This window comes from Oncorhynchus masou, chromosome 21 (assembly GCF_036934945.1).
Source record: "Oncorhynchus masou masou isolate Uvic2021 chromosome 21, UVic_Omas_1.1, whole genome shotgun sequence".
Classification (NCBI taxonomy): domain Eukaryota; kingdom Metazoa; phylum Chordata; class Actinopteri; order Salmoniformes; family Salmonidae; genus Oncorhynchus; species Oncorhynchus masou.
In genome coordinates, this window is record NC_088232.1 from 42,479,405 (window position 1) to 42,504,327 (window position 24,923).

At 48.7% G+C, this 24,923-nt stretch overlaps 1 protein-coding gene across 1 annotated transcript in view; it reads right to left on the minus strand.

The window, feature by feature from the left end:
* Nucleotides 1–24,923, minus strand: part of LOC135507509 (usherin-like) — a 474,271-nt gene that overhangs the window by 150,358 nt on the left and 298,990 nt on the right. Inside the window, 6 exon segments of the mRNA XM_064927019.1 lie at nucleotides 8,568–8,772; nucleotides 14,098–14,252; nucleotides 14,332–14,529; nucleotides 17,495–17,711; nucleotides 17,756–17,854; nucleotides 20,029–20,252. Coding sequence (XP_064783091.1) covers nucleotides 8,568–8,772; nucleotides 14,098–14,252; nucleotides 14,332–14,529; nucleotides 17,495–17,711; nucleotides 17,756–17,854; nucleotides 20,029–20,252 — 1,098 coding nt within the window.

Below are 24,923 nucleotides of genomic sequence, written 5' to 3' on the forward strand. Positions count from 1 at the left end.
GAGTGTTGGGCCAGTAACTGAAAGGTTTCTAGATTGAATCCCTGAGCTGACAAGGTAAGAATCTGTTGTACTGCTCCTGTCATTGAAAATAAGAATTTGTTCTGAACTGACTTGCCAAGTTAAAAAAAAGGTTAAATACATTTATTTTTATATTCCCTTTATATAGGTTAAATAAATGAAATTGTCTTTTCTCTGTACCCTCTCCTCCGCCCTAACCCTTAGCCTCTCTCTCATACCCCTCTCCTCCACCCTAACCCTTTCCCTTAGCCCCTCTCTCATACCCCTCTCCTCCACCCTAACCCTTTTCCTTAGCCTCTCTCTCATACCCCTCTCCTCCGCCCTTTCCCTTAGCCTCTCTCTCATACCCCTCTCCTCCTCCCTAACCCTTTCCCTTAGCCCCTCTCTCATACCCCTCTCCTCCACCCTAACCCTTTCCCTTAACCTCTCTCTCATACCCCTCTCCTCCACCCTAAACCTTTCCCTTAGCCTCTCTCTCATACCCCTCTCCTCCTCCCTAACCCTTTCCCTTAGCCCCTCTCTCATACCCCTCTCCTCCACCCTAACCCTTTCCCTTAGCCTCTCTCTCATACCCCTCTCCTCCGCCCTTTCCCTTAGCCTCTCTCTCATACCCCTCTCCTCCTCCCTAACCCTTTCCCTTAGCCCCTCTCTCATACCCCTCTCCTCCACCCTAACCCTTTCCCTTAGCCTCTCTCTCATACCCCTCTCCTCCACCCCAACCCTTTCCCTTAGCCTCTCTCTCATACCCCTCTCCTCCGCCCTAACACTTAGCCTCTCTCTCATACCCCTCTCCTCCTCCCTAACCCTTTCCCTTAGCCTCTCTCTCATACCCCTCTCCTCCACCCCAACCTTTTCCCTTAGCCTCTCTCTCATACCCCTCTCCTCCTCCCTAACCCTTTCCCTTAGCCTCTCTCTCATACCCCTCTCCTCCGCCCTTTCCCTTAGCCTCTCTCTCATACCCCTCTCCTCCACCCTAACCCTTTCCCTTAGCCTCTCTCTCATACCCCTCTCCTCCTCCCTAACCCTTTCCCTTAGCCTCTCTCTCATACCCCTCTCCTCCTCCCTAACCCTTTCCCTTAGCCTCTCTCTCATACCCCTCTCCTCCTCCCTAACCCTTTCCCTTAGCCTCTCTCTCATACCCTCTCCTCCTCCCTAACCCTTTCCCTTAGCCCTCTCTCATACCCCTCTCCTCCACCCTAACCCTTTTCCTTAGCCTCTCTCTCATACCCCTCTCCTCCGCCCTAACCCTTAGCCTCTCTCTCATACCCCTCTCCTCCGCCCTAACCCTTAGCCTCTCTCTCATACCCCTCTCCTCCGCCCTAACCCTTAGCCTCTCTCTCATTCCCCTCTCCTCCTCCCTAACCCTTTCCCTTAGCCCCTCTCTCATACCCCTCTCCTCCACCCTAACCCTTTTCCTTAGCCTCTCTCTCATACCCCTCTCCTCCGCCCTTTCCCTTAGCCTCTCTCTCATACCCCTCTCCTCCTCCCTAACCCTTTCCCTTAGCCCCTCTCTCATACCCCTCTCCTCCACCCTAACCCTTTCCCTTAGCCTCTCTCTCATACCCCTCTCCTCCGCCCTTTCCCTTAGCCTCTCTCTCATACCCCTCTCCTCCCCCTAACCCTTTCCCTTAGCCTCTCTCTCCCCTCTCCTCCGCCCTTTCCCTTAGCCTCTCTCTCATACCCCTGTACTCCACCCCAACCCTTTCCCTTAGCCTCTCTCTCATACCCCTCTCCTCCACCCCAACCCTTTCCCTTAGCCTCTCTCTCATACCCCTCTCCTCCACCCTAACCCTTTCCCTTAGCCTCTCTCTCATACCCCTCCTCCTCCCTAACCCTTTCCCTTAGCCCCTCTCTCATACCCCTCTCCTCCACCCTAACCCTTTCCCTTAGCCTCTCTCTCATACCCCTCTCATCCACCCTAACCCTTTCCCTTAGCCTCTCTCTCATACCCCTCTCCTCCACCCTAACCCTTTCCCATAGCCTCTCTCTCATACCCCTCTCCTCCACCCTAATCCTTTCCCTTAGCCCCTCTCTCATACCCCTCTCCTCCACCCCAACCCTTTCCCATAGCCTCTCTCTCATACCCCTCTCCTCCACCCTAAACCTTTCCCATAGCCTCTCTCTCATACCCCTCTCCTCCCCCTAACCCTTTCCCTTAGCCTCTCTCTCATACCCCTCTCCTCCACCCTAACCCTTTCCCTTAGCCTCTCTCTCATACCCCTCTCATCCACCCTAACCCTTTCCCTTAGCCTCTCTCTCATACCCCTCTCCTCCACCCTAACCCTTTCCCTTAGCCTCTCTCTCATACCCCTCTCCTCCACCCTAACCCTTTCCCATAGCCTCTCTCTCATACCCCCTCTCCTCCACCCTAACCCTTTCCCATAGCCTCTCTCTCATACCCCCTCTCCTCCACCCTAACCCTTTCCCTTAGCCTCTCTCTCATAACCCTCTCCACCACCCTAACCATTTCCCTTAGCCTCTCTCTCATTCCCCTCTCCTCCACCCTAACCATTTCCCTTAGCCTCTCTCTCATACCCCTCTCCTCCACCCTAACCATTTCCCTTAGCCTCTCTCTCATTCCCCTCTCCTCCACCCTAACCATTTCCCTTAGCCTCTCTCTCATACCCCTCTCCTCCACCCCAACCCTTTCCCTTAGCCACTCTCTCATACCCCTCTCCTCCACCCTAAACCTTTCCCTTAGCCTCTCTCTCACACCCCTCTCCTCCACCCTAACCCTTTCCCTTAGCCTCTCTCTCATACCCCTCTCCTCCACCCTAACCCTTTTCCTTAGCCTCTCTCTCATACCCCTCTCCTCCGCCCTAACCCTTAGCCTCTCTCTCATACCCCTCTCCTCCGCCCTAACCCTTAGCCTCTCTCTCATACCCCTCTCCTCCGCCCTAACCCTTAGCCTCTCTCTCATTCCCCTCTCCTCCTCCCTAACCCTTTCCCTTAGCCCCTCTCTCATACCCCTCTCCTCCACCCTAACCCTTTTCCTTAGCCTCTCTCTCATACCCCTCTCCTCCGCCCTTTCCCTTAGCCTCTCTCTCATACCCCTCTCCTCCTCCCTAACCCTTTCCCTTAGCCCCTCTCTCATACCCCTCTCCTCCACCCTAACCCTTTCCCTTAGCCTCTCTCTCATACCCCTCTCCTCCGCCCTTTCCCTTAGCCTCTCTCTCATACCCCTCTCCTCCTCCCTAACCCTTTCCCTTAGCCTCTCTCTCATACCCCTCTCCTCCGCCCTTTCCCTTAGCCTCTCTCTCATACCCCTGTACTCCACCCCAACCCTTTCCCTTAGCCTCTCTCTCATACCCCTCTCCTCCACCCCAACCCTTTCCCTTAGCCTCTCTCTCATACCCCTCTCCTCCACCCTAACCCTTTCCCTTAGCCTCTCTCTCATACCCCTCTCCTCCTCCCTAACCCTTTCCCTTAGCCCCTCTCTCATACCCCTCTCCTCCACCCTAACCCTTTCCCTTAGCCTCTCTCTCATACCCCTCTCATCCACCCTAACCCTTTCCCTTAGCCTCTCTCTCATACCCCTCTCCTCCACCCTAACCCTTTCCCATAGCCTCTCTCTCATACCCCCTCTCCTCCACCCTAATCCTTTCCCTTAGCCCCTCTCTCATACCCCTCTCCTCCACCCTAACCCTTTCCCATAGCCTCTCTCTCATACCCCTCTCCTCCACCCTAAACCTTTCCCATAGCCTCTCTCTCATACCCCTCTCCTCCACCCTAACCCTTTCCCTTAGCCTCTCTCTCATACCCCTCTCCTCCACCCTAACCCTTTCCCTTAGCCTCTCTCTCATACCCCTCTCATCCACCCTAACCCTTTCCCTTAGCCTCTCTCTCATACCCCTCTCCTCCACCCTAACCCTTTCCCTTAGCCTCTCTCTCATACCCCTCTCCTCCACCCTAACCCTTTCCCATAGCCTCTCTCTCATACCCCCTCTCCTCCACCCTAACCCTTTCCCATAGCCTCTCTCTCATACCCCCTCTCCTCCACCCTAACCCTTTCCCTTAGCCTCTCTCTCATAACCCTCTCCTCCACCCTAACCATTTCCCTTAGCCTCTCTCTCATTCCCCTCTCCTCCACCCTAACCATTTCCCTTAGCCTCTCTCTCATACCCCTCTCCTCCACCCTAACCATTTCCCTTAGCCTCTCTCTCATTCCCCTCTCCTCCACCCTAACCATTTCCCTTAGCCTCTCTCTCATACCCCTCTCCTCCACCCCAACCCTTTCCCTTAGCCACTCTCTCATACCCCTCTCCTCCACCCTAAACCTTTCCCTTAGCCTCTCTCTCACACCCCTCTCCTCCACCCTAACCCTTTCCCTTAGCCTCTCTCTCATACCCCTCTCCTCCACCCTTATCCTTTCCCTTAGCCTCTCTCTCATACCCCTGTACTCCACCCCAACCCTTTCCCTTAGCCTCTCTCTCATACCCCTCTCCTCCACCCCAACCCTTTCCCTTAGCCTCTCTCTCATACCCCTCTCCTCCACCCCAACCCTTTCCCTTAGCCTCTCTCTCATACCCCTCTCCTCCACCCTAACCCTTTCCCTTAGCCTCTCTCTCATACCCCTCTCCTCCACCCCAACCCTTTCCCTTAGCCTCTCTCTCATACCCCTCTCCTCCACACTAACCCTTTCCCTTAGCCTCTCTCTCATACCCCTCTCCTCTCCCCCTATTCCCTCTAACCTCTCTACCCTAATCCTCTTCCCCTCTCTTCTCTTCCCCCTCCAACTTTAACCTTCTCCCCTTCTTCCCTAAGACAGACACTCTAGCGTGTGCAGAGCTGCAGTGTGAGAACCTTATCACTGTTGGAAGGAACACTCCTCCTCTCCTCTGACTTTAAGAGACACACTCTTCCATCACACCCTCTCCTCCCTCTCTGTCTCCTCTCCTCCCTCTCTGTCTCCTCTCCCCCCTCTCTGTTCCCTCTCCTCCCTCTCTGTTCCCTCTCCTCCCTCTCTGACCCCTCTCCTCCCTCCCTCTCTGTCTCCTCTCCTCCCTCTCTGTCTTCTCTCCTCCCCCTCTGTCCCCTCTCCTCCCCCTCTGTCCCCTCTCCTCCCTCTCTGTCCCCTCTCCTCCCTCTCTGTCACCTCTCCTCCCTCTCTGTCACCTCTCCTCCCTCTCTGTCACCTCTCCTCCCTCTCTGTCCTCTCTCCTCCCTCTGTCTCCTCTCCTCCCTCTCTGTCCACCCTCCTCCCTCTCTATCTTCTCTCCTCCTTCTCTGTCCCCCCTCCTCCCTCTCTGTCCCCTCTCCTCCCTCTTGGTCTCCTCTCCTCCCCCTCTGTCTTCTCTCCTCCCTCTCTGTCTCCTCTCCTCCCTCTCTCTGTCTCCTCTCCTCCCTCTCTGTCTTCTCTCCTCCCTCTCTGTCTCCTGTAACTCCCTCTCTGTCTTCTCTCCTCCCTCTCTGTCCCCTCTCCTCCCTCTCTATCTTCTCTCCTCCCTCTCTGTCTTCTCTCCTGCCTCTCTGTCCCCTCTCTCTCCTCTCCTCCCTCTCTGTCTCCTCTCCTCCCTCTCTGTCTCCTCTCCTCCCACTCCTCTCCTCCCTCTTTCTCCCTCTCTGTCTCCTCTCCTCCCACTCATCTCCTCCCTCTCTCCCCCTCTCTTTCTCCTCTCCTCCCACTCCTCTCCTCCCTCTCTGTCTCCTGTAACTCCCTCTCTGTCTTCTCTCCTCCCTCTCTGTCCCCTCTCCTCCCTCTCTATCTTCTCTCCTCCCTCTCTGTCTTCTCTCCTGCCTCTCTGTCCCCTCTCCTCCCTCTCTGTCTCCTCTCCTCTCTCTCTGTCTCCTCTCCTCTCTCTCTGTCTCCTCTCCTCTCCTCCCACTCCTCTCCTCCCCTCCCTCTTTCTCCCTCTCTGTCTCCTCTCCTCCCACTCCTCTCCTCCCTCTCTGTCTCCTCTCCTCCCACTCCTCTCCTCCCTCTCGGTCTCCCTCTCTGTCTCCTCTCCTCCCTCTCGGTCTCCTCTCCTCCCTCTCGGTCTCCTCTCCTCCCTCTCGGTCTCCTCTCCTCCCTCTCTCCCCCTCTAGGTCTCCTCTCCTCCCTCTCTCTCCCTCTCTGTCTCCTCTCCTCCATCTCTGTCTCCTTTCCTCCCTCTCTGTCTCTTCTCCTCCCTCTCTGTCTCCTCTCCTCCCTCTCGGTCTCCTCTCCTCCCTCTCGGCCTCCCCTCCTCCCTCTCTCTCGCCTCTCCTCCCTCTCTCTCGCCTCTCCTCCCTCTGTCTCCTCTCCTCCCTCTCCTCTCCCAGATTGTATGGATGATGTAGGTTCAGGTCTCTAGGAGAGCCATAGGTATGTAATTAGCATACAGAAGGACGATATGCCTGTCTGTCTGGTTTAAACAGGACTAATATGGCAAGAGACTACTCAGTGGGGTGTGTGTGTGTGTGTTTGTGTGTGTGTGTGTGTGTGTGTGTGTGTGTGTGTGTATCCTTGGCCTGGTAACTGATGGCTTGGGGCCAGCCACACTGCTCCTCTCCTGGGCAGATAAAAGAAGCCCCACAAATCCTCCAGCCCTGCCAGAGAGAGAGAGTGTGTGTGTGTGTGTTGGTGTATGTGTATCTGTGAGAGATCAATAGAGAAAGAGAGCGAGAGAGCCTATCTGAGTGAGTGAGTGAGTGAGTGAGTGAGTGAGTGTATGTGTACGAGCATGCTAAGAGTGTGTCAGTATGTGTTTCTGTGTGCGTGTGTGTATGAATGAAGAAGCATAGATCAGAGGCCTCAGTGTGAGTGTGAGGGGAAGGGCTGGCTCATGGCGGGAATCCAGTGTAAATTCAGTCATTAGATTGCTTCCAGAAACAGTATGCATAAATAAACACAGGACAGCGAGGACGAGAGGAGGCGGGGAGAGGAGTAGAGGACGAGAGAAGGCGGGGAGAGGAGGAGAGTGGAGAGGAGGGGAAAGGAATAGAGGAGGAGAGGAGGAGGTGGAGGGGGGAAAGGAGAAGAGGACAAAAGGAGGGGGGAGAGGAAAGGAGCGAGGAAAGGAGCAGGGGAGGAGGAAAGGAGCGAGGGGAGAGGATGAAAGGAGGGGGGAGAGGGGAGAGGAGGAAAGGAGGGGGAGAGGAGGAAAGGAGGGGGAGAGGAAAGGAGAGGAGGAAAGGAGCGAGGGGAGAGGATGAAAGGAGGGGGGAGAGGAGGAAAGGAGGAGGAAAGGAGGGGGAGAGGAAAGGAGAGGAGGAAAGGAGCGAGGGGAGAGGATGAAAGGTGCGGGGAGAGGATGAGAGGAGGTGGGAGATGAGGGGGATGGGTTGAGGAGAGGAGAAGGGAGAGGATGGGGATGGGGAGAGGAGGGGGATGGGGAGAGGAGAGGAGAGGAGGAGGGAGGAGGAGGGGGATGGGGAGAGGAGAGGAGGAGGGAGAGCAGGGGGATGGGGAGAGGAGAGGAGTAGGAAAGGCGCAGAGGGAGAGGATGGAGGATGAAAGGAGGGAGGAGGAGAGGAGGAGAGGAGGGGAGAGGAAAGGAGAGGAGGTGGGAGATGAGGGGGATGGGGAGAGGAGAGGAGGAGGGAGAGGAGAGGAGGAGGGAGGGAGGGATGGGATGAGGAGAGGAGGAGGGAGAGGAGGGGGATGGGGAGAGGAGAGGAGGAGGGAGAGGAGGGGGATGGGGAGAGGAGAGGAGGAGGGAGGAGAGGAGTAGGGAGAGGAGGGGATGGGTTGAGGAGAGGAGGGGGATGGGGAGAGGAGAGGAGGGGGATGGGGAGAGGAGGAGGGAGAGGAGGGGGAAAGGCACAGAGGGAGAGGATGGAGGATGAAAGGAGGGAGGAGGAGAGGAGGGGGAGAGGCAAGGAGAGGAGGAAAGGAGCGTGGGAGAGGATGAGAGGCGGTGGGAGAGGAGGGAGAGAGGAGGAGAGGAGGGGGAGAGGATGAGAGGAGGTGGGAGATGAGGGGGATGGGGAGAGGAGAGGAGGAGGAGGGAGAGGAGGGAGGGAGGGAGGGGATGGGAGAGGAGGAGGGAGAGGGGGGGATGGGGAGGGAGGAGGGAGAGAAGGGGGAAAGGCACAGAGGGAGAGGATGGAGGATGAAAGGAGGGAGGAGGAGAGGAGGAGAGGAGGGGGAGAGGAAAGGAGAGGAGGAAAGGAGCGTGGGGAGAGGATGAGAGGCGGTGGGAGAGGAGGGAGAGAGGAGGAGAGGAGGGGGAGAGGATGAGAGGAGGTGGGAGATGAGGGGGATGGGGAGAGGAGAGGAGGAGGTAGAGGAGGAGGGGGAGGAGGGGATAGGTTGAGGAGAGGAGGAGGGAGAGGAGGGGGAAAGGCACAGAGGGAGAGGATGGAGGATGAAAGGAGGGAGGAGGAGAGGAGGAGAGGAGGAGAGGGGGGATGAGAAGAGGTGGGAGAGGAGGGGGAAGGGAGGAGGAGGGAGAGGAGAGTGAAAGCATGTATCCAACCATCTCAGTGGTCTTCTGAAGGGGGAACTTGTGTGTGTGTAATAGTGTGTGTGTAATCCTTAGTAGTATTTTTGTCTGCATTGTACAGTAGGAGTGCTGACACCATACTCTGTATACATTGGTATGTGTGTGTATGTGTGCATACGTGTGTGTGTGTTTGGGTTGTACCTGTAACAGTGTAGTTGAGTGGTCCATCCGAGGGTGTGTGAGTGTGTATTGTCCCAGTGCTAGTCATGTTGATGTGGTAGAGTCGTATGATGCCATTGGCTTTAGAGGGAGGGGCCCAACTGAGCCTTAGAGAGCCAGGACCCAGAGCTGTAACTATGGGAGAACCCACTTCCTCTGGTACCCCCTGCACAGTAACAGCCAGGACCTAGAGAGAGGGAGAGAGAGACCTGTTAGTCACTGACACATACAAGAGAAACAGAATGCTCGGAAAATGACATCATTATCTACCTACGCAATGACCATGTATATAGCTTTCTGTCTTATTCCTTATTTATCCCGTTTTCTTTATTATATACACTACCGGTCAAAAGTTTCAGAACATCTACTCATTCCAGGGGTTTTCTTATATTTGAGATTCTTCAAATAGCCACCCTTTTCCTTGATGACAGCTTTGCACACTCTTGGCATTCTTTTAACCAGCTTCACCTTGAATGCTTTTCCACCAGTCTTGAAGGAGTTCCCACATATGCTGAGCATTTGTTGGCTGCTTTTCCGTCACTCTGCAGTCCGACTCATCCGAAACCATCTCAATTGGGTTGAGGTCGGGTGATTGTGGAGGCCAGGTCATCTGATGCAGCACTCATCACTCTTCTTATTGGTCAAATAGCCCTTACACAGCCTGGATGTGTGTTGGGTCATTTCCTGTTGAAAAACAAATGACAGTCCCACTAAGCGCAAACCAGAGGGGATGGCGTATCGCTGCAGAATGCTGTGGTAGCCATGCTGGTTTGGAATCTGACATCACCGACAACGATGAGAGGACTGGCAGTGTGGTGCCAGGAAAACAACCGCTCCCTCAATGTGAACAAGACAAAGGAGCTGATCGTGGACTACAGGAAAAGGCGGGCCAAACAGGCCACCATTAACATCAACGAGGCCGTAGTGGAGCAGGGTCAAAATTTCAAGTTCGTTGGTGTCCACATCAGCAACGATCTATCATGGTCCAAACACACCAAGACAGTTGTGAAAAAGGCACCACAAAACCTTGTCCCCCTCAGGAGACTGAAAAGATTTGTCATGGGTCCCCAGATCCTCAAAATGTTCTACAGCTGCACCATCGAGAGCAACCTGACCGGTTCCATCATCGCATGGTATGGCAACTACTCAGCATCTGACCGTAAGGTGCTACAGAAGGTAGTGTGTACTGCCCAGTACATCACTGGGGCCAAGCTTCCCGCAATCCAGGACCTAGATAATAGTCAGTGTCAGAGGAAGGCCCATAAAATTGTCAGAGACTCCAGTCACCCAAGTCCTAGACTGTTCTCTCTGATCCTGCATGGCAAGCGATACCGGAGCGCCAAGTCTAGGACCAAAAGGCTCCTTAACAGCTTCTACCCCCCCATGCCATAAGACTGCTGAACAATTAATCAAATGACCACCCAGACTATTACTTTTTACACTGCTGCAACTCGCTGTTTATTATCTATGCATAGTAACTTCATGTACAAATGACCTCTAACCTGTACCCCCACACACTGACTCGGTACCGGTACCCCCTGTATATAGCCTTGTTATTGTTATGTTATTGTGTAACTTTTTATCATTTTTTACTTTAGTCTATTTGATAAATATTTTCTTAACTCTTCATGAACTGCTCTGTTGGTTAAGGGCTTGTAAGTAAGCATTTCACTGTAAGGTCCACACTTTCATGTGACAAATAAAGTTTGATTTGCTTTGGTTAAGTGTGCCTTGAATTCTAAATAAATCACAGACAGTGTCACCAGCAAAGCACCCCCACACCATAACAGCTCCTCCTCCATGCTTTACAGTAGGAAACACATGCGGAGATCATCCATTCACCCACACCACGTCTCACAAAGACACGGCGGTTGGAACCAAAACTCCAGACCAAAGAACACATTTCCACCTGTCTAAAGGCACATCTGTTAATTGAAATGCATTCCAGGTGACTACCTTATGAAGCTGGTTGAGAGAATGCCAAGAGTGTGCAAAGCTGTCATCAAGGCAAAGGGTGGCGAATTGAAGAATCTCAAATATAAAATCTATTTGGATTTGCTTAACACTTTCTTCATTACTACATGATTTCATATATGTTATTTCATAGTTTTGATGTCTTTAATATTATTCTATAACGTAGAAAATAGTAATAATAAAGAAAAACCTTTGAATGAGTAGGTGTGTCCAAACTTTTGACCGGTAGTGTAAATATTATTTAAAAAGGGGAGTAGAATTTCACTTTCTGTGTGTATTTCCCTGGTCTATAAAGATGTGGCGGAGCCAGAGGGGAGATAGATAATAGAGGATACAAGGAAAGAGGAAAGTGATTGACCCAGGCATTGAACCAGCTGCACTACAGCAGCATTTGAAGGTTTTACTATTTGCAGGCTCAAATAATATACGGTTATATCTGACCAGCCAGTTGCTCTGGATGGGAATATGTGCTAAATGACTCAATTCAAAGGGGAAACAACAACAACAACACCAAACAAAGTGTGTAAACTTTGCACCCGGTGTGAACGTTTAGTGACTGTCGAGTGAGCAAAGAGAATTACCTGGCAATCTGGTCCTCATGGTAGCAGGGATATCCTGGTCTAATAGAATGTCACTACTGTTTCCCTCTGCTGTCCCACACCCTGACACACTATTAGGACAAGACCACAACACCTAGTTACCACGCTGTTCTCCCCCTCCTTCCTCCCACCCCTCCCTTTGTTACATTCAATTCTTCTCTGTTTCTCCCTTTTCCCCATCACCCCCTTTCTCCTTCTCTCTCTGACCCTTTCCATTCTCTTCACTTACCTTCTACCTGGTCTATCTTTCTCCCTCTTCTCCCTTTCTATCTCTCACACCTCCCCCATCTCTGACTCTTTCTCTTCCCTGCACTTTATCTCTCTCTCTCTCTCTTTCTCTCTCTTCCACCTCTCTCTCTTTCATCTCTCTCTCTTTCATCTCTCTCTCTTTCTCTTCCCTGCACTTTCTCTCTCTCTGACCCTTTTTGTTACCTTCACTTCTTCGACCACCCTCCTCTCTGGTCTCTCTCTACCTCCCCCTCTGATCTCTCTCTACCTCCCCTCTCTGATCTCTCTTTACCCCCCCCCCCCCCCTCTGGTCTCTCTCTACCTCCCCCTCTGATCTCTCTCTACCTCCCCTCTCTGATCTCTCTTTACCCCCCCCCTCTGGTCTCTCTCTACCTCCCCCCTCTGATCTCTCTCTACCTCCCCTCTCTGATCTCTCTTTACCCCCCCTCTGGTCTCTCTCTACCCCTCATCTCTCTCTACCTCCCCTCTCTGATCTCTCTTTACGCCCCCCCACCCCCCCTGGTCTCTCTCTACCCCTCATCTCTCTCTCTCTACCTCACCTCTCTGATCTCTCTCTACCCCCCTGGTCTCTACCCCTCATCTCTCTCTACCTCCCCTCCCTGATCTCTCTTTACGCCCCCCCCCCCCCTCTGGTCTCTCTCTACCCGTCATCTCTCTCTCTTTACCTCCCCTCTCTGATCTCTCTCTAGCACCCCCCCCCCCCCACCTGGTCTCTCTCTACCCCTCATCTCTCTCTACCTCCCCTCTCTGATCTCTCTCTACCCCCCATCACTATCTACCTCCCCTCTCTGGTTTCTCTCTACCCCCCCTGGTCTCTCTCTACCCCTCATCTCTTTCTAATCTCTCTCTACCCCCCATCACTATCTACCTCCCCTCTCTGGTTTCTCTCTACCCCCCCTCTGGTCTCTCTCTACCCCTCATCTCTCTCTACCTCCCCTCTCTGATCTCTCTCTCCCTCTCTGGTCTCTCTCTACCTCCCCCTCGCTGGTCTCTCTCTACCCCCCATCTCTCTCTACCTCCCCTCTCTGGTCTCTCTCTACCCCCCCTCTCTGGTCTCTCTCTACCCCCCATATCTCTCTACCTCCCCCTCTCTGGTCTCTCTCTACCTCCCCCTCCCTGGTCTCTCTTTACCCCCCTCTCTGGTCTCTCTCTCTGAAGGACCATCGTTAAGTGACCAGATTACATCAGTGTATTCCGTCGCCATGGCAGCAAGCTCCGGTGTGTGTGTGTAATTGATGTGGTTGTGTATTGGTTTAGCTCGGGTTAGGCCATAATTGGGACTGTTTGGCCAATCCAAACAGGTGTACAAACTAATCCACCTCACTCACTCAGGGCCGCTGTGTGTGTACGTGTGTGCAGGCTTGTTCTGAAGAATAAGTTCTAGACCACTCTCTCTCTCTCTACCTACCTCTCTTTCTGTCAGTCCAGGGGTTTGTGTACAGGGCTAGTCTCCAGACAGAAGAGTGTGCTGTTAGCAACATAATTAGATCTAAAATTAGCCAAAAGCCAGAAAGACAGTTTTCATCTGGGCTTTCATCACCTATAAGCCCAAGAAATTAATTATTGTGTGATATCAGTGGAGTCCCAGAGAGATAGCTGGGCCTCTGTTCTCAAGCCATTAAGCTGCTATCAGGAATATCATGTCTGCTCAGCACTCCTGAACCCACCAGAGAGAAGAGAAGAGAAGAGAGAGAGAGAGAGAGAGAGAGAGAGAGAGAGAGAGAGAGAGAGAGAGAGAGAGAGAGAGAGAGAGAGAGAGAGAGAGAGAGAGAGAGAGAGAGAGAGAGAGAGAGAGAGAGAGAGAGAGAGAGAGAGAGAGCCCCACTGGCCATATAACCTGGGTTCAGACATGAATACACCGCACCATGCTTTTCACTGCCTACATTATAGGTCATGGTCTGTTATCCTTGTCTCTGTCTGTAGGAAATCAACCAAAACACATCAACCTAATCTACATAAACACACTTCATAATGAAACATAAGATACACACGTGAACACAACCACAAATGCAAACAAGAGACACCCAAGGGGGGGACTATGTACTGTGAAATGTCGTCACAACCATAATATCAAGTATGAAGTAAAGTTATATTATTTGAAGAAGGATCGATCAGATTTGATTCAGAGAAAGAGTTTGGCTTCTCTCTCTACATTAAGGGTCCACCTTGCTTCCTCTCAAGTGCTTCAGCTGGCTGGTTCAATGAAGCCCTGGTTATCTTTACAGTCATCAAGAGGCGGTCATATCGAGGGATAATCTAGTGTAAAATGAAGTGTTCCACTACTGTAAAATAGACTTAACTTCACACTCAGGTGCATGAAACCATCAGAGCCTTGAAGATAGAATTAGAAATTCAAGCTAATAGAACAGACACGATTCCCTTATCTTGACGAGGTTAACCAACAGTAGTGTCTTTATGTAATGCAGTTCTGAATGTTTCACCTTCCTGAACACATCCCAGGTCAGGGTTGAAGTAGATATGAACTAGAGGGAAGAAGGCAGAACCATGTGACCTCTGAGGTGAAGAATATGGGAACGTGGCTTTGTCTGAAATAGCACTTTGTCCCCTAAATAGTGCACTAGTTTGGGCCAGGCTAAGAGGATCCTATTCAGACACATCCTGCGTCATGCAGCACATTGACAGGTCAGTGTTGAAGGGTCAACAAGCCAGAGTTTAGTGAGGCGGCCCACCTGTGAGCTGTCGGTGCAGCCGGCGGTGTTACAGGCCCGGAGCCAGTACCCGTACTCCTGGAACGGACGGATCCCACCCACATCTGTAAAGCTCCTCTCGTCTCCTCGGTAACGCTCCTGTCCGTCACGCAGCACCACGTAGTGGCTGATGTCACCTGGTGGAACGGGAAACAGACCAATGAGAAAGCACAAATGTGTGTGTGTGTGTGTGTGTTCTGTGTTGTCGAAGCTTACCATTGGGCTTGGCGGGAGCCTGCCAATGTAGTTGTACGACGTCATCACGGTCGCCTAGGCGACTCCAGTGGGGCGGGGCCACTCCCCAGGGCGTGTCCTCATTGGTTGTCACCACAGTGACGTTGCTGTAGCCACGCCCATAACTGTTCCAGGCCGATACTCTGTACTCATAGGTGGTATAAGGCTCCAAGTCTGAGTCTGGGAATATTGTTATAACCAGTTATAAACAGTAATACCCAAGTAATAACCAGGTCATAACCAGAATCAGTGGCCAATAGTGAAGTAACAAGAGAAGACACATGACACTGAAAGTAGCAGTACAAAAAAGGCCATATAAAAGATTCAGCAACATGACCGTAAAAGTCAAGTTATGCTGTCTCATGGGGAGTATACACTCAAACACACACACACACACACACACACACACACACACACACACACACACACACACACACACACACACACACACACACACACACAGTCAAAAGTACTCCTTATGCGTACATCTTGACTGTGAACATATGTGAGATAGATCCCTTACAGGGAAATGCAAACGTTTCCTCTTTTAGCAATAGCAGAGGCTATAAACAAAGTCCCATGCCAGCATTAACACAAGTCCCAGTTTAGAGCAGTATACCCTGGACACTATTTGCAATGCTGTGTGTGTGTTTGAGCTGGGACGATAATCCCAAAATTACAGGCACCGACAACGCCTTCCTCTTACCCAAGAATTTTGCTCATGTCAGTCATTTTCAGTGATTTTACGACACCACGTTCCTGTAGATTGTTGTAAAAACATTATTTGATCATAAGTAATACATCTGATCATTCTGGATCCTATTTTGACAGGTTGCACATTAAAATATCTCTCATGAATTCCCTGGATATGTTTCATGAAATAGCTGACCGTTTTAATCATAGGCGACCATCTCAGTTGTTTTACTTGGCACTGGAAAATAATTGTCTAGAGCCCTGCTGCTAATGTAAAGTCAAATGTATTGTTGTATTTATCTTTATCGAGTAAAACAGTTACATTGATCACAATTTGACTTTTTGTCCATATTGCCCATCTCTCGTGGCAATGTGTTTGTATTGCTGTGAAACCCGGACATTGGTGATTTTAATAATTAGTTTGCATTGTAGCCAACGTGGCTCATTTTTATCTTAAGTGTATGTGGTTAAACTGAGGTTAGTAGTGGATGTGTGGTGTGTAAGATGTGTGTATGAGGTGTTTGCATGTGTTTCTGTTGTATGAAAGCGTTGTGTGTGTTTGCAGTTTGAGTTGGTGTGTGTGTGTGTATGTGTGTGTTGTGTGTGTGTGTGTGTGTGTGTGTGTGTGTGTGTGTGTGTGTGTGTGTGTGTGTGTGTGAAACATCTGGTGGATGGCGGGGAAGCGACAGCTTTATGTTCCTCTGCCCAGATGGTGTCACAGCGTTGACTGGAATCACTCTCTTCTCCTTTCCTCCACACAATGCCAACACTCACACACCCTCCACCCCGCAAACTACCATTAGTCTTGATTAAACAGACGTAACTAACCAAATAAATAATGTGCAGAAAGAGTACACACGCAGAAATACACGCACACACACACACACACACACACACACACACACACACACACACACACACACACACACACACACACACACACACACACACACACACACACACACACACACACACACACACACACACACACACACACACTCCCTCCCTCCCTCCCTCCCTCCGGCCAGATAAATAAGAGTGAGACCTCAAGTGGTGTTTAAATGGCCATCTTAAAGTTGTAATGATACAGAGGTGCTCGCAGGCCCACGACACCACCCACCGGAGACTTACAGCCATTAGCAAACAAGCAGCTGTTTCAGCACGTGTTAGTGTGAGTGTGGAATGTCATGGAATATGCATTGGTCTCCAATGTCACATGAATTTACACAATCATTTATTTGTTGCCACAGCTTCAACTTGCTCAGTAAGGTTGTTTCTGATTGGTCAAGACTAAAGCTACTCTAAATAACCACTGAGGGTGCTAATGAAGTTGTAGTGTTGAATGTAATGTACAGTAGTCATACCTGTGTAGCTGTATCTATTGGCCAGTAGTCATACCTGTGTAGCTGTATCTATTGGCTAGTAGTCATACCTGTGTAGCTGTATCTATTGGCTAGTAGACATACCTGTGTAGCTGTATCTATTGGCCAGTAGTCATACCTGTGTAGCTGTATCTATTGGCTAGTAGACATACCTGTGTAGCTGTATCTATTGGCCAGTAGTCATACCTGTGTAGCTGTATCTATTGGCCAGTAGTCATACCTGTGTAGCTGTATCTATTGGCTAGTAGACATACCTGTGTAGCTGTATCTATTGGCCAGTAGTCATACCTGTGTAGCTGTATCTATTGGCTAGTAGTCATACCTGTGTAGCTGTATCTATTGGCTAGTAGTCATACCTGTGTAGCTGTATCTATAGGCTAGTAGTCATACCTGTGTAGCTGTATCTATTGGCTAGTAGTCATAACTGTGTAGCTGTATCTATTGGCTAGTAGTCATACCTGTGTAGCTGTATCTATTGGCTAGTAGTCATAACTGTGTTGCTGTATCTATTGGCTAGTAGTCATAACTGTGTAGCTGTATCTATTGGCTAGTAGTCATACCTGTGTAGCTGTATCTATTGGCCAGTAGTCATAACTGTGTAGCTGTATCTATTGGCTAGTAGTCATACCTGTGTAGCTGTATCTATTGGCTAGTAGTCATAACTGTGTAGCTGTATCTATTGGCTAGTAGTCATACCTGTGTAGCTGTATCTATTGGCTAGTAGTCATAACTGTGTTGCTGTATCTATTGGCTAGTAGTCATAACTGTGTAGCTGTATCTATTGGCTAGTAGTCATACCTGTGTAGCTGTATCTATTGGCCAGTAGTCATAACTGTGTAGCTGTATCTATTGGCTAGTAGTCATAACTGTGTAGCTGTATCTATTGGCTAGTAGTCATAACTGTGTAGCTGTATCTATTGGCTAGTAGTCATAACTGTGTAGCTGTATCTATTGGCCAGTAGTCATACCTGTGTAGCTGTATCTATTGGCCAGTAGTCATACCTGTGTAGCTGTATCTATTGGCTAGTAGTCATAACTGTGTAGCTGTATCTATTGGCTAGTAGTCATACCTGTGTAGCTGTATCTATTGGCCACTCCACTGTAGATCAAATCTTCTTGGGAGGAGCAGAGGGCTGGATCAGACTGTTCCAAAGGAGTGTGTGTGGTCATGGGGGGGTGTGAGGTCTGGGGGGTGTGTGAGGTCAGGGGGTGTGTGAGGTCAGGGGGGTGTGTGAGGTCAGGGGGGTGTGTGAGGTCATGAGTGAGGGTGTAGTTTGCGGTGAGTTTAGAGTTGTGGTTTCAGGTGTGTGTGTGGTGTGGAGTGTGAGGACCCAGGTACAGATGTAGAGAGACGGGTTGAAGGAACAGGACCCACAGTAGGCTGTGGAGGCAGCAGAAACTGAACACAGAGTACTGGGAAAACACTGGGCCTGGAAAGGAGACAACACACTGCAGTTAGACATACAGAATGCACACACACAACGTTTGTTTTAATAACCTAACAATTTATTCCCATTCAAAATCCTATTTCCCTAACCCCTAACCCTGACCCTTAACCTAACTTTAACCCTAACCTCAAACACTAACCCTGAACCTAAGTCTAACCCCTAACCCTTAACCTAACTTTAACCCTAACCTCAAACACTAACCCTGAACCTAAGTCTAACTCCTAACCCTTAACCTAACTTTAACCCTAACCTCAAATACTAACCCTGAACCTAAGTCTAACCCCTAACCCTTAACCTAACCCCAAACACTAACCCTGAACCTAAGTCTAACCCCTAACCCTTAACCTAACTTTAACCCTAACCTCAAACACTAACCCTGAACCTAAGTCTAACCCCTAACCCTAAACCTAACCCAAATTGTAACACTAACCATAACCTCTAAGCCTAAAATATCCTTCTCCTATCCATGTGGGGACTTCTGATCCATATTTGTATTTCACTGTGTCTAGTATTCATATGACTGTATATACAGTATGTGTGTTTCTGTCTGTTACCATGAACTGTAACTAAGCCATGGTATGGTATGTATATACCGGTTGGTTTCTCCAGGAAGCCATGTGTGTGAACATGTATGTGAACTTGTGTGTGTGTGTGTGTGTGTAGCGCGGCTGCTGCCTTAATGACATCATTAGGAGATAATGACAGTTCCTCCCCAGTACTCTCCTCTCTCTCTCTTCTTCTCCTCTTACCTTTCTTGCTCTCATGCTGGTATAGAAACACACTATCACAGCCTGGGAGCAACTGATAAATGGGCTATGGTTCAGGTCCCTGACTCCTGAGGAGTGTGTGTGTTCAGATATATAGATATAGATATACATTCAGACCTGCTGTCATCCCACATGGCTACGACACAGTCCAATATACACTACATGACCAAAAGTATGTGGACACCTGCTCATCGAACATCTCATTCCAAAATCATGGGCATTAATATGAAGTTGGTCCCCCCTTATCTGCTATAACAGGCTTTCCGCTAGATGTTGGAACATTGATCTGGGGACTGGCTGCAAGAGCATTAGTGAGGTTGGGCACTGATGTTGGGTGATTAGGCCTGGCACGCAGTCGGCGTTCCAATTCATCCCAAAGGTGATAGATGGGGATGAGGTCAGGGCTCTGTGCAGGCCAGTCAATTTCTTCCACACCAATCATGACTCGCTTTGTGCATGGGGGAATTTTCATGCTGAAACAGGAAAGGGCCTTCCCCAAACTGTTGCCACAAAGTTGGAAGTACAGAATCATCTATAATGTCATTGTAAACTGTAGCGTTAAGATTTATTATTCTTCCTCCACCGAACTTTACAGTTGGCACTATGCAGATGGGCAGGTAGAGTTCTCCTGGCATCCGCCAAACCCAGATTCGTCCGTAAGACTGCCAGATGGTGAAGCGTGACTCATCACTCCAGAGACAGTGTTTCCACTGCTCCTGAGTCCAATAGCGGCGAGCTTCACACCACTCACACCAGCCGACGCTTGGCATTGCGCATGGGGATCTTAGGCTTGTGTGAGTCTGCTCAGCCATGGAAACCCATTTCATCAAACTCCCGACGAACAGTTCTTATGCTGACGTTGCTTCCAGAGGCAGACTCAGTAGTAAGTGTTGCAACCGTGGACAGACAATTTTTGTATGGCCTACCACTTCGCGGCTGAGCCCTTGTTGCTCCTAGACGTTTCCACTTCACAATAACAGCACTTAAAGTTGACCGGACAGTTCTAGCAGGGCTTGTTGGACTTGTTGGAAAGGTGGAATCCTATGACGTTGCTATGTTGAAAGTCACTGAGCTCTTCAGTAAGGACATTCTACTGCCAATGTTTGTCTATGGAGATTGCATGGCTGTGTGCTCGATTTTACACATCTGTCAGCAACGGGTGAGGCTGAAATAGCCAAATCCCCTCATTTGAAGGGGTGTTCACATACTTTTGTATTTATAATGATTACATGAATAATGATTACATGAATAATGATTGATAATACACTAAATACCAAACTATTTCTAGAAGTCAGGTAGAGACACATACAGTATAGTATGTACACTACTACAGATACAACCTCCCCACCCCCTACACAGAGTCATAGACAGATGACTCTGCCTCCTTACCTCCTTCACTAGTCCAGATGACACTCTGTCAGCACACACATGTCTGTGGGGGTTGTAGCCCACTCCGTTACAGCACTCCTCTTCCTGGTTGATGACCTCTGACCCACAGCACTGCAGATGAACCGTTCCGTTACCAGCAGGATGCATTCTAGGAAAACCATCATGGCCAACACAGCAGAGCGATGTGGAGGAGTTCAAATAGTCCTCCCCACAGCAGGACAGACCTTGGGGTACACGCACGCGCGCACACGCACGCGCGCACACACACACACACACACACACACACACACACACACACACACACACACACACACACACACACACACACACACACACACACACACACACACACACACAATCAGTGAAGCGTTAGTTCAAATGTGTGAAAAAAGGACTCAGTCTCAGACTGACACTGAAACTAACCATCTTAACCAAATCAAAATGAAGTGTCTTCTTCTGTGTGTGTGTCTGTCTGTGTGTCTGTGCATGTGTGTGTGTGCGTGACTGTGTGTGTGTATCCCAGTGTATCTAACTTTCTGTGGCAGTAGACGTCCTCCCTAGGACTCCCTGAAATGTGTTGTCAAAACTGTGTCACGTGCGTTGTGTACGTCATTTGTGTAGTTTGCGTGTTGCTGAGCCTGCCTGCTGCCACACGTCCACCGCCATTACCCGTCAACCCTCGCTCCTCTGCTCATTGTCCGTCAGCCTCTTCTAATCTCTCTTGATCCCTCTATTCTTCTTCCTATTTCTCCCTAGCTTTCTCTCCTTTTCTCTTTCTCTCTTCCTCCCTCCCTCGCTCACATTCTATCTTTGTTTCGCTCTTTCTGTCTCTCTCTCTCTCTCTCTCTCTCTCCCTCCCTCTATCCCTCTCTCTAATGGCAGTGCTTCTAATGCAGTTTGACTGGACCAGCATGGACCCTCCACCTGACATGACTCCACCACAGCGAGCAGAGACACACACCTCTACACAAAGAAAGGTTAAATAAACAGATATGGGATCTCCACCAAGGACGGGTGACAACATACACTGAGAATTAAACGGATATCGTGAATGTGAACGACGTAGGACATTAAAGATGTTTTCCGCTATAATATTATTCCCCAATGCTGCTGCATGTGGAATGTTAGAGTGTGGGGGAGGGATACGCGTGTATCCTGAGCTGGTATCTGTGACAAAAACGTGTGATGTCTCTCTGCCATGACACCCTAACCTTGACTATAATGGTTCAAATGGAAGATGGCTTCTGTTCATCTCAAAATGTTCTAAAGGAGGGAAGAACAAAGCCTTTCTCTGCTCGCTGCTCGTCTTCATCTGTCACTCTCAAGCATGACTAGCTAATGTTCTCTAGTCAAATAGCCATAACTACTACTGTACTGTCCTAATGTCCTCTAGTCATACAGACATAACTACTACTGTACTGTCCTAATGTCCTCTAGTCATACAGCCATAACTACTACTGTACTGTCCTAATGTCCTCTAGTCATACAGCCATAAATACTACTGTACTGTCCTAATGTCCTCTAGTTATACTGCCATAACTACTACTGTACTGTCCTAATGTCCTCTAGTTATATAGCCATAACTACTACTGTACTGTCCTAATGTCCTCTAGTCATACAGCCATAACTACTACTGTACTGTCCTAATGTCCTCTAGTTATATAGCCATAACTACTACTGTACTGTCATAATGTCCTCTAGTCATATAGGCATAACTACTACTGTACTGTCCTAATGTCCTCTAGTCATATAGCCATAACTACTACTGTACTGTCCTAATGTCCTCTAGTCATACAGCCATAACTACTACTGTACTGTCCTAATGTCCTCTAGTCATACAGCCATAACTACTACTGTACTGTCCTAATGTCCTCTAGTCATACAGCCATAAATACTACTGTACTGTCCTAATGTCCTCTAGTTATACTGCCATAACTACTACTGTACTGTCCTAATGTCCTCTAGTTATATAGCCATAACTACTACTGTACTGTCCTAATGTCCTCTAGTCATACAGCCATAACTACTACTGTACTGTCCTAATGTCCTCTAGTTATATAGCCATAACTACTACTGTACTGTCCTAATGTCCTCTAGTCATACAGCCATAACTACTAATGTACTGTCCTAATGTCCTCTAGTTATACTGCCATAACTACTACTGTACTGTCCTAATGTCCTCTAGTCATATAGCCATAACTACTACTGTACTGTCCTAATGTCCTCTAGTCATACAGCCATAACTACTACTGTACTGTCCTAATGTCCTCTAGTCATACAGCCATAACTACTACTGTACTGTCCTAATGTCCTCTAGTCATACAGCCATAAATACTACTGTACTGTCCTAATGTCCTCTAGTTATACTGCCATAACTACTACTGTACAGTCCTAATGTCCTCTAGTTATATAGCCATAACTACTACTGTACTGTCCTAATGTCCTCTAGTCATACAGCCATAACTACTACTGTACTGTCCTAATGTCCTCTAGTTATATAGCCATAACTACTACTGAACTGTCCTAATGTCCTCTAGTCATACAGCCATAACTACTAATGTACTGTCCTAATGTCCTCTAGTTATACTGCCATAACTACTACTGTACTGTCATAATGTCCTCTAGTCATATAGCCATAACTACTACTGTACTGTCCTAATGTCCTCTAGTCATACAGCCATAACTACTACTGTACTGTCCTAATGTCCTCTAGTTATACTGCCATAACTACTACTGTACTGTCATAATGTCCTCTAGTCATATAGCCATAACTACTACTGTACTGTCCTAATGTCCTCTAGTCATACAGCCATAACTACTACTGTACTGTCCTAATGTTCTCTAGTCATACTGCCATAACTACTACTGTACTGTCCTAATGTCCTCTAGTCATACAGCCATAACTACTACTGTACTGTCCTAATGTTCTCTAGTCATACAGCCATAACTACTACTGTACTGTCCTAATGTCCTCTAGTCATACAGCCATAACTACTACTGTACTGTCCGAATGTCCTCTAGTTATACTGCCATAACTACTACTGTACTGTCATAATGTCCTCTAGTCATACAGCCATAACTACTACTGTACTGTCCTAATGTCCTCTAGTCATACAGCCATAAATACTACTGTACTGTCCAAATGTCCTCTAGTTATACTGACATAACTACTACTGTACTGTCATAATGTCCTCTAGTCATACAGCCATAACTACTACTGTACTGTCCTAATGTCCTCTAGTCATACAGCCATAACTACTACTGTACTGTCATAATGTCCTCCAGTCATACAGCCATAACTACTACTGTACTGTCCTAATGTTCTCTAGTCATACAGCCATAACTACTACTGTACTGTCCTAATGTCCTCTAGTCATACAGCCATAACTACTACTGTACTGTCCGAATGTCCTCTAGTTATACTGCCATAACTACTACTGTACTGTCATAATGTCCTCTAATCATACAGCCATAACTACTACTGTACTGTCCTAATGTCCTCTAGTCATACAGCCATAACTACTGTACTGTCCTAATGTTCTCTAGTCATACAGCCATAACTACTACTGTACTCTCCTAATGTCCTCTAGTCATACAGCCATAACTTCTACTGTACTGTCCTAATGTTCTCTAGTCATACAGCCATAACTACTACTGTACTGTCCTAATGTCCTCTAGTCATACAGCCATAAATACTACTGTACTGTCCAAATGTCCTCTAGTTATACTGACATAACTACTACTGTACTGTCCTAATGTCCTCTAGTTATACTGACATAACTACTTGTAACGGCGTTCTTCTTTTGTTGAAGGAGAGTTGGACCGAAATGCAGCGTGTAAGTTACTCATGTTTATTAGGAAGACAAACGAACGAACTATACACGAATAACTAATAAATACAAAAACAACAAACAGAACGTGAAACCTATTACAGCCTGACTGGTGCACACTACACAGAGACAGGAACAATCACCCACGAAATACAGAGCGAAAACCAGGCTACCTAAATACGGTTCCCAATCAGCGACAACGAGAATCACCTGACTCTGATTGAGAACCGCCTCAGGCAGCCAACCTATACAACACACACACACCCCTAATCAGCTACAATCCCAAACACTACACACCCCAATACGAAAATACAATACAATAAACCCATGTCACACCCTGGTCTGACTAACTAATAAACTAAAACACAAAATACTAAGACCAAGGCGTGACACTACTACTGTACTGTCCTAATGTCCTCTAGTCATAAAGCCATAACTACTACTGTACTGTCCTAATGTCCTCTAGTCATACAGCCATAACTACTGTACTGTCCAAATGTCCTCTAGTTATACAGCCATAACTACTACTGCACAAGTCATAAAATCTGTAGTGGTTCTAACAGAACACAGAACCCTCTATATTAGTTCCATACCTCTGTAGCAACTGACAGAGCACAGAACCCCTTTATATTGCAGTTCTAGACCTCTGAAGTGACTGTAACAGTGTGTGAGTCCTGTGTTCTTCCTATAGTTCCAGATCTCTGTGGTAGTGACTGTAACAGTGTGTGAGTCCTGTGTTCTTCCTATAGTTCCAGATCTCTGTGGTAGTGACTGTAACAGTGTGTGAGTCCTGTGTTCTTCCTATAGTTCCAGATCTCTGTGGTAGTGACTGTAACAGTGTGTGAGTCCTGTGTTCTTCCTATAGTTCCAGATCTCTGTGGTAGTGACTGTTCTTCCTATAGTTCCAGATCTCTGTGGTAGTGACTGTAACAGTGTGTGAATCCTGTGTTCTTCCTATAGTTCCAGATCTCTGTGGTAGTGACTAACAGTGTGTGAGTCCTGTGTTCTTCCTATAGTTCCAGATCTCTGTGGTAGTGACTGTAACAGTGTGTGAATCCTGTGTTC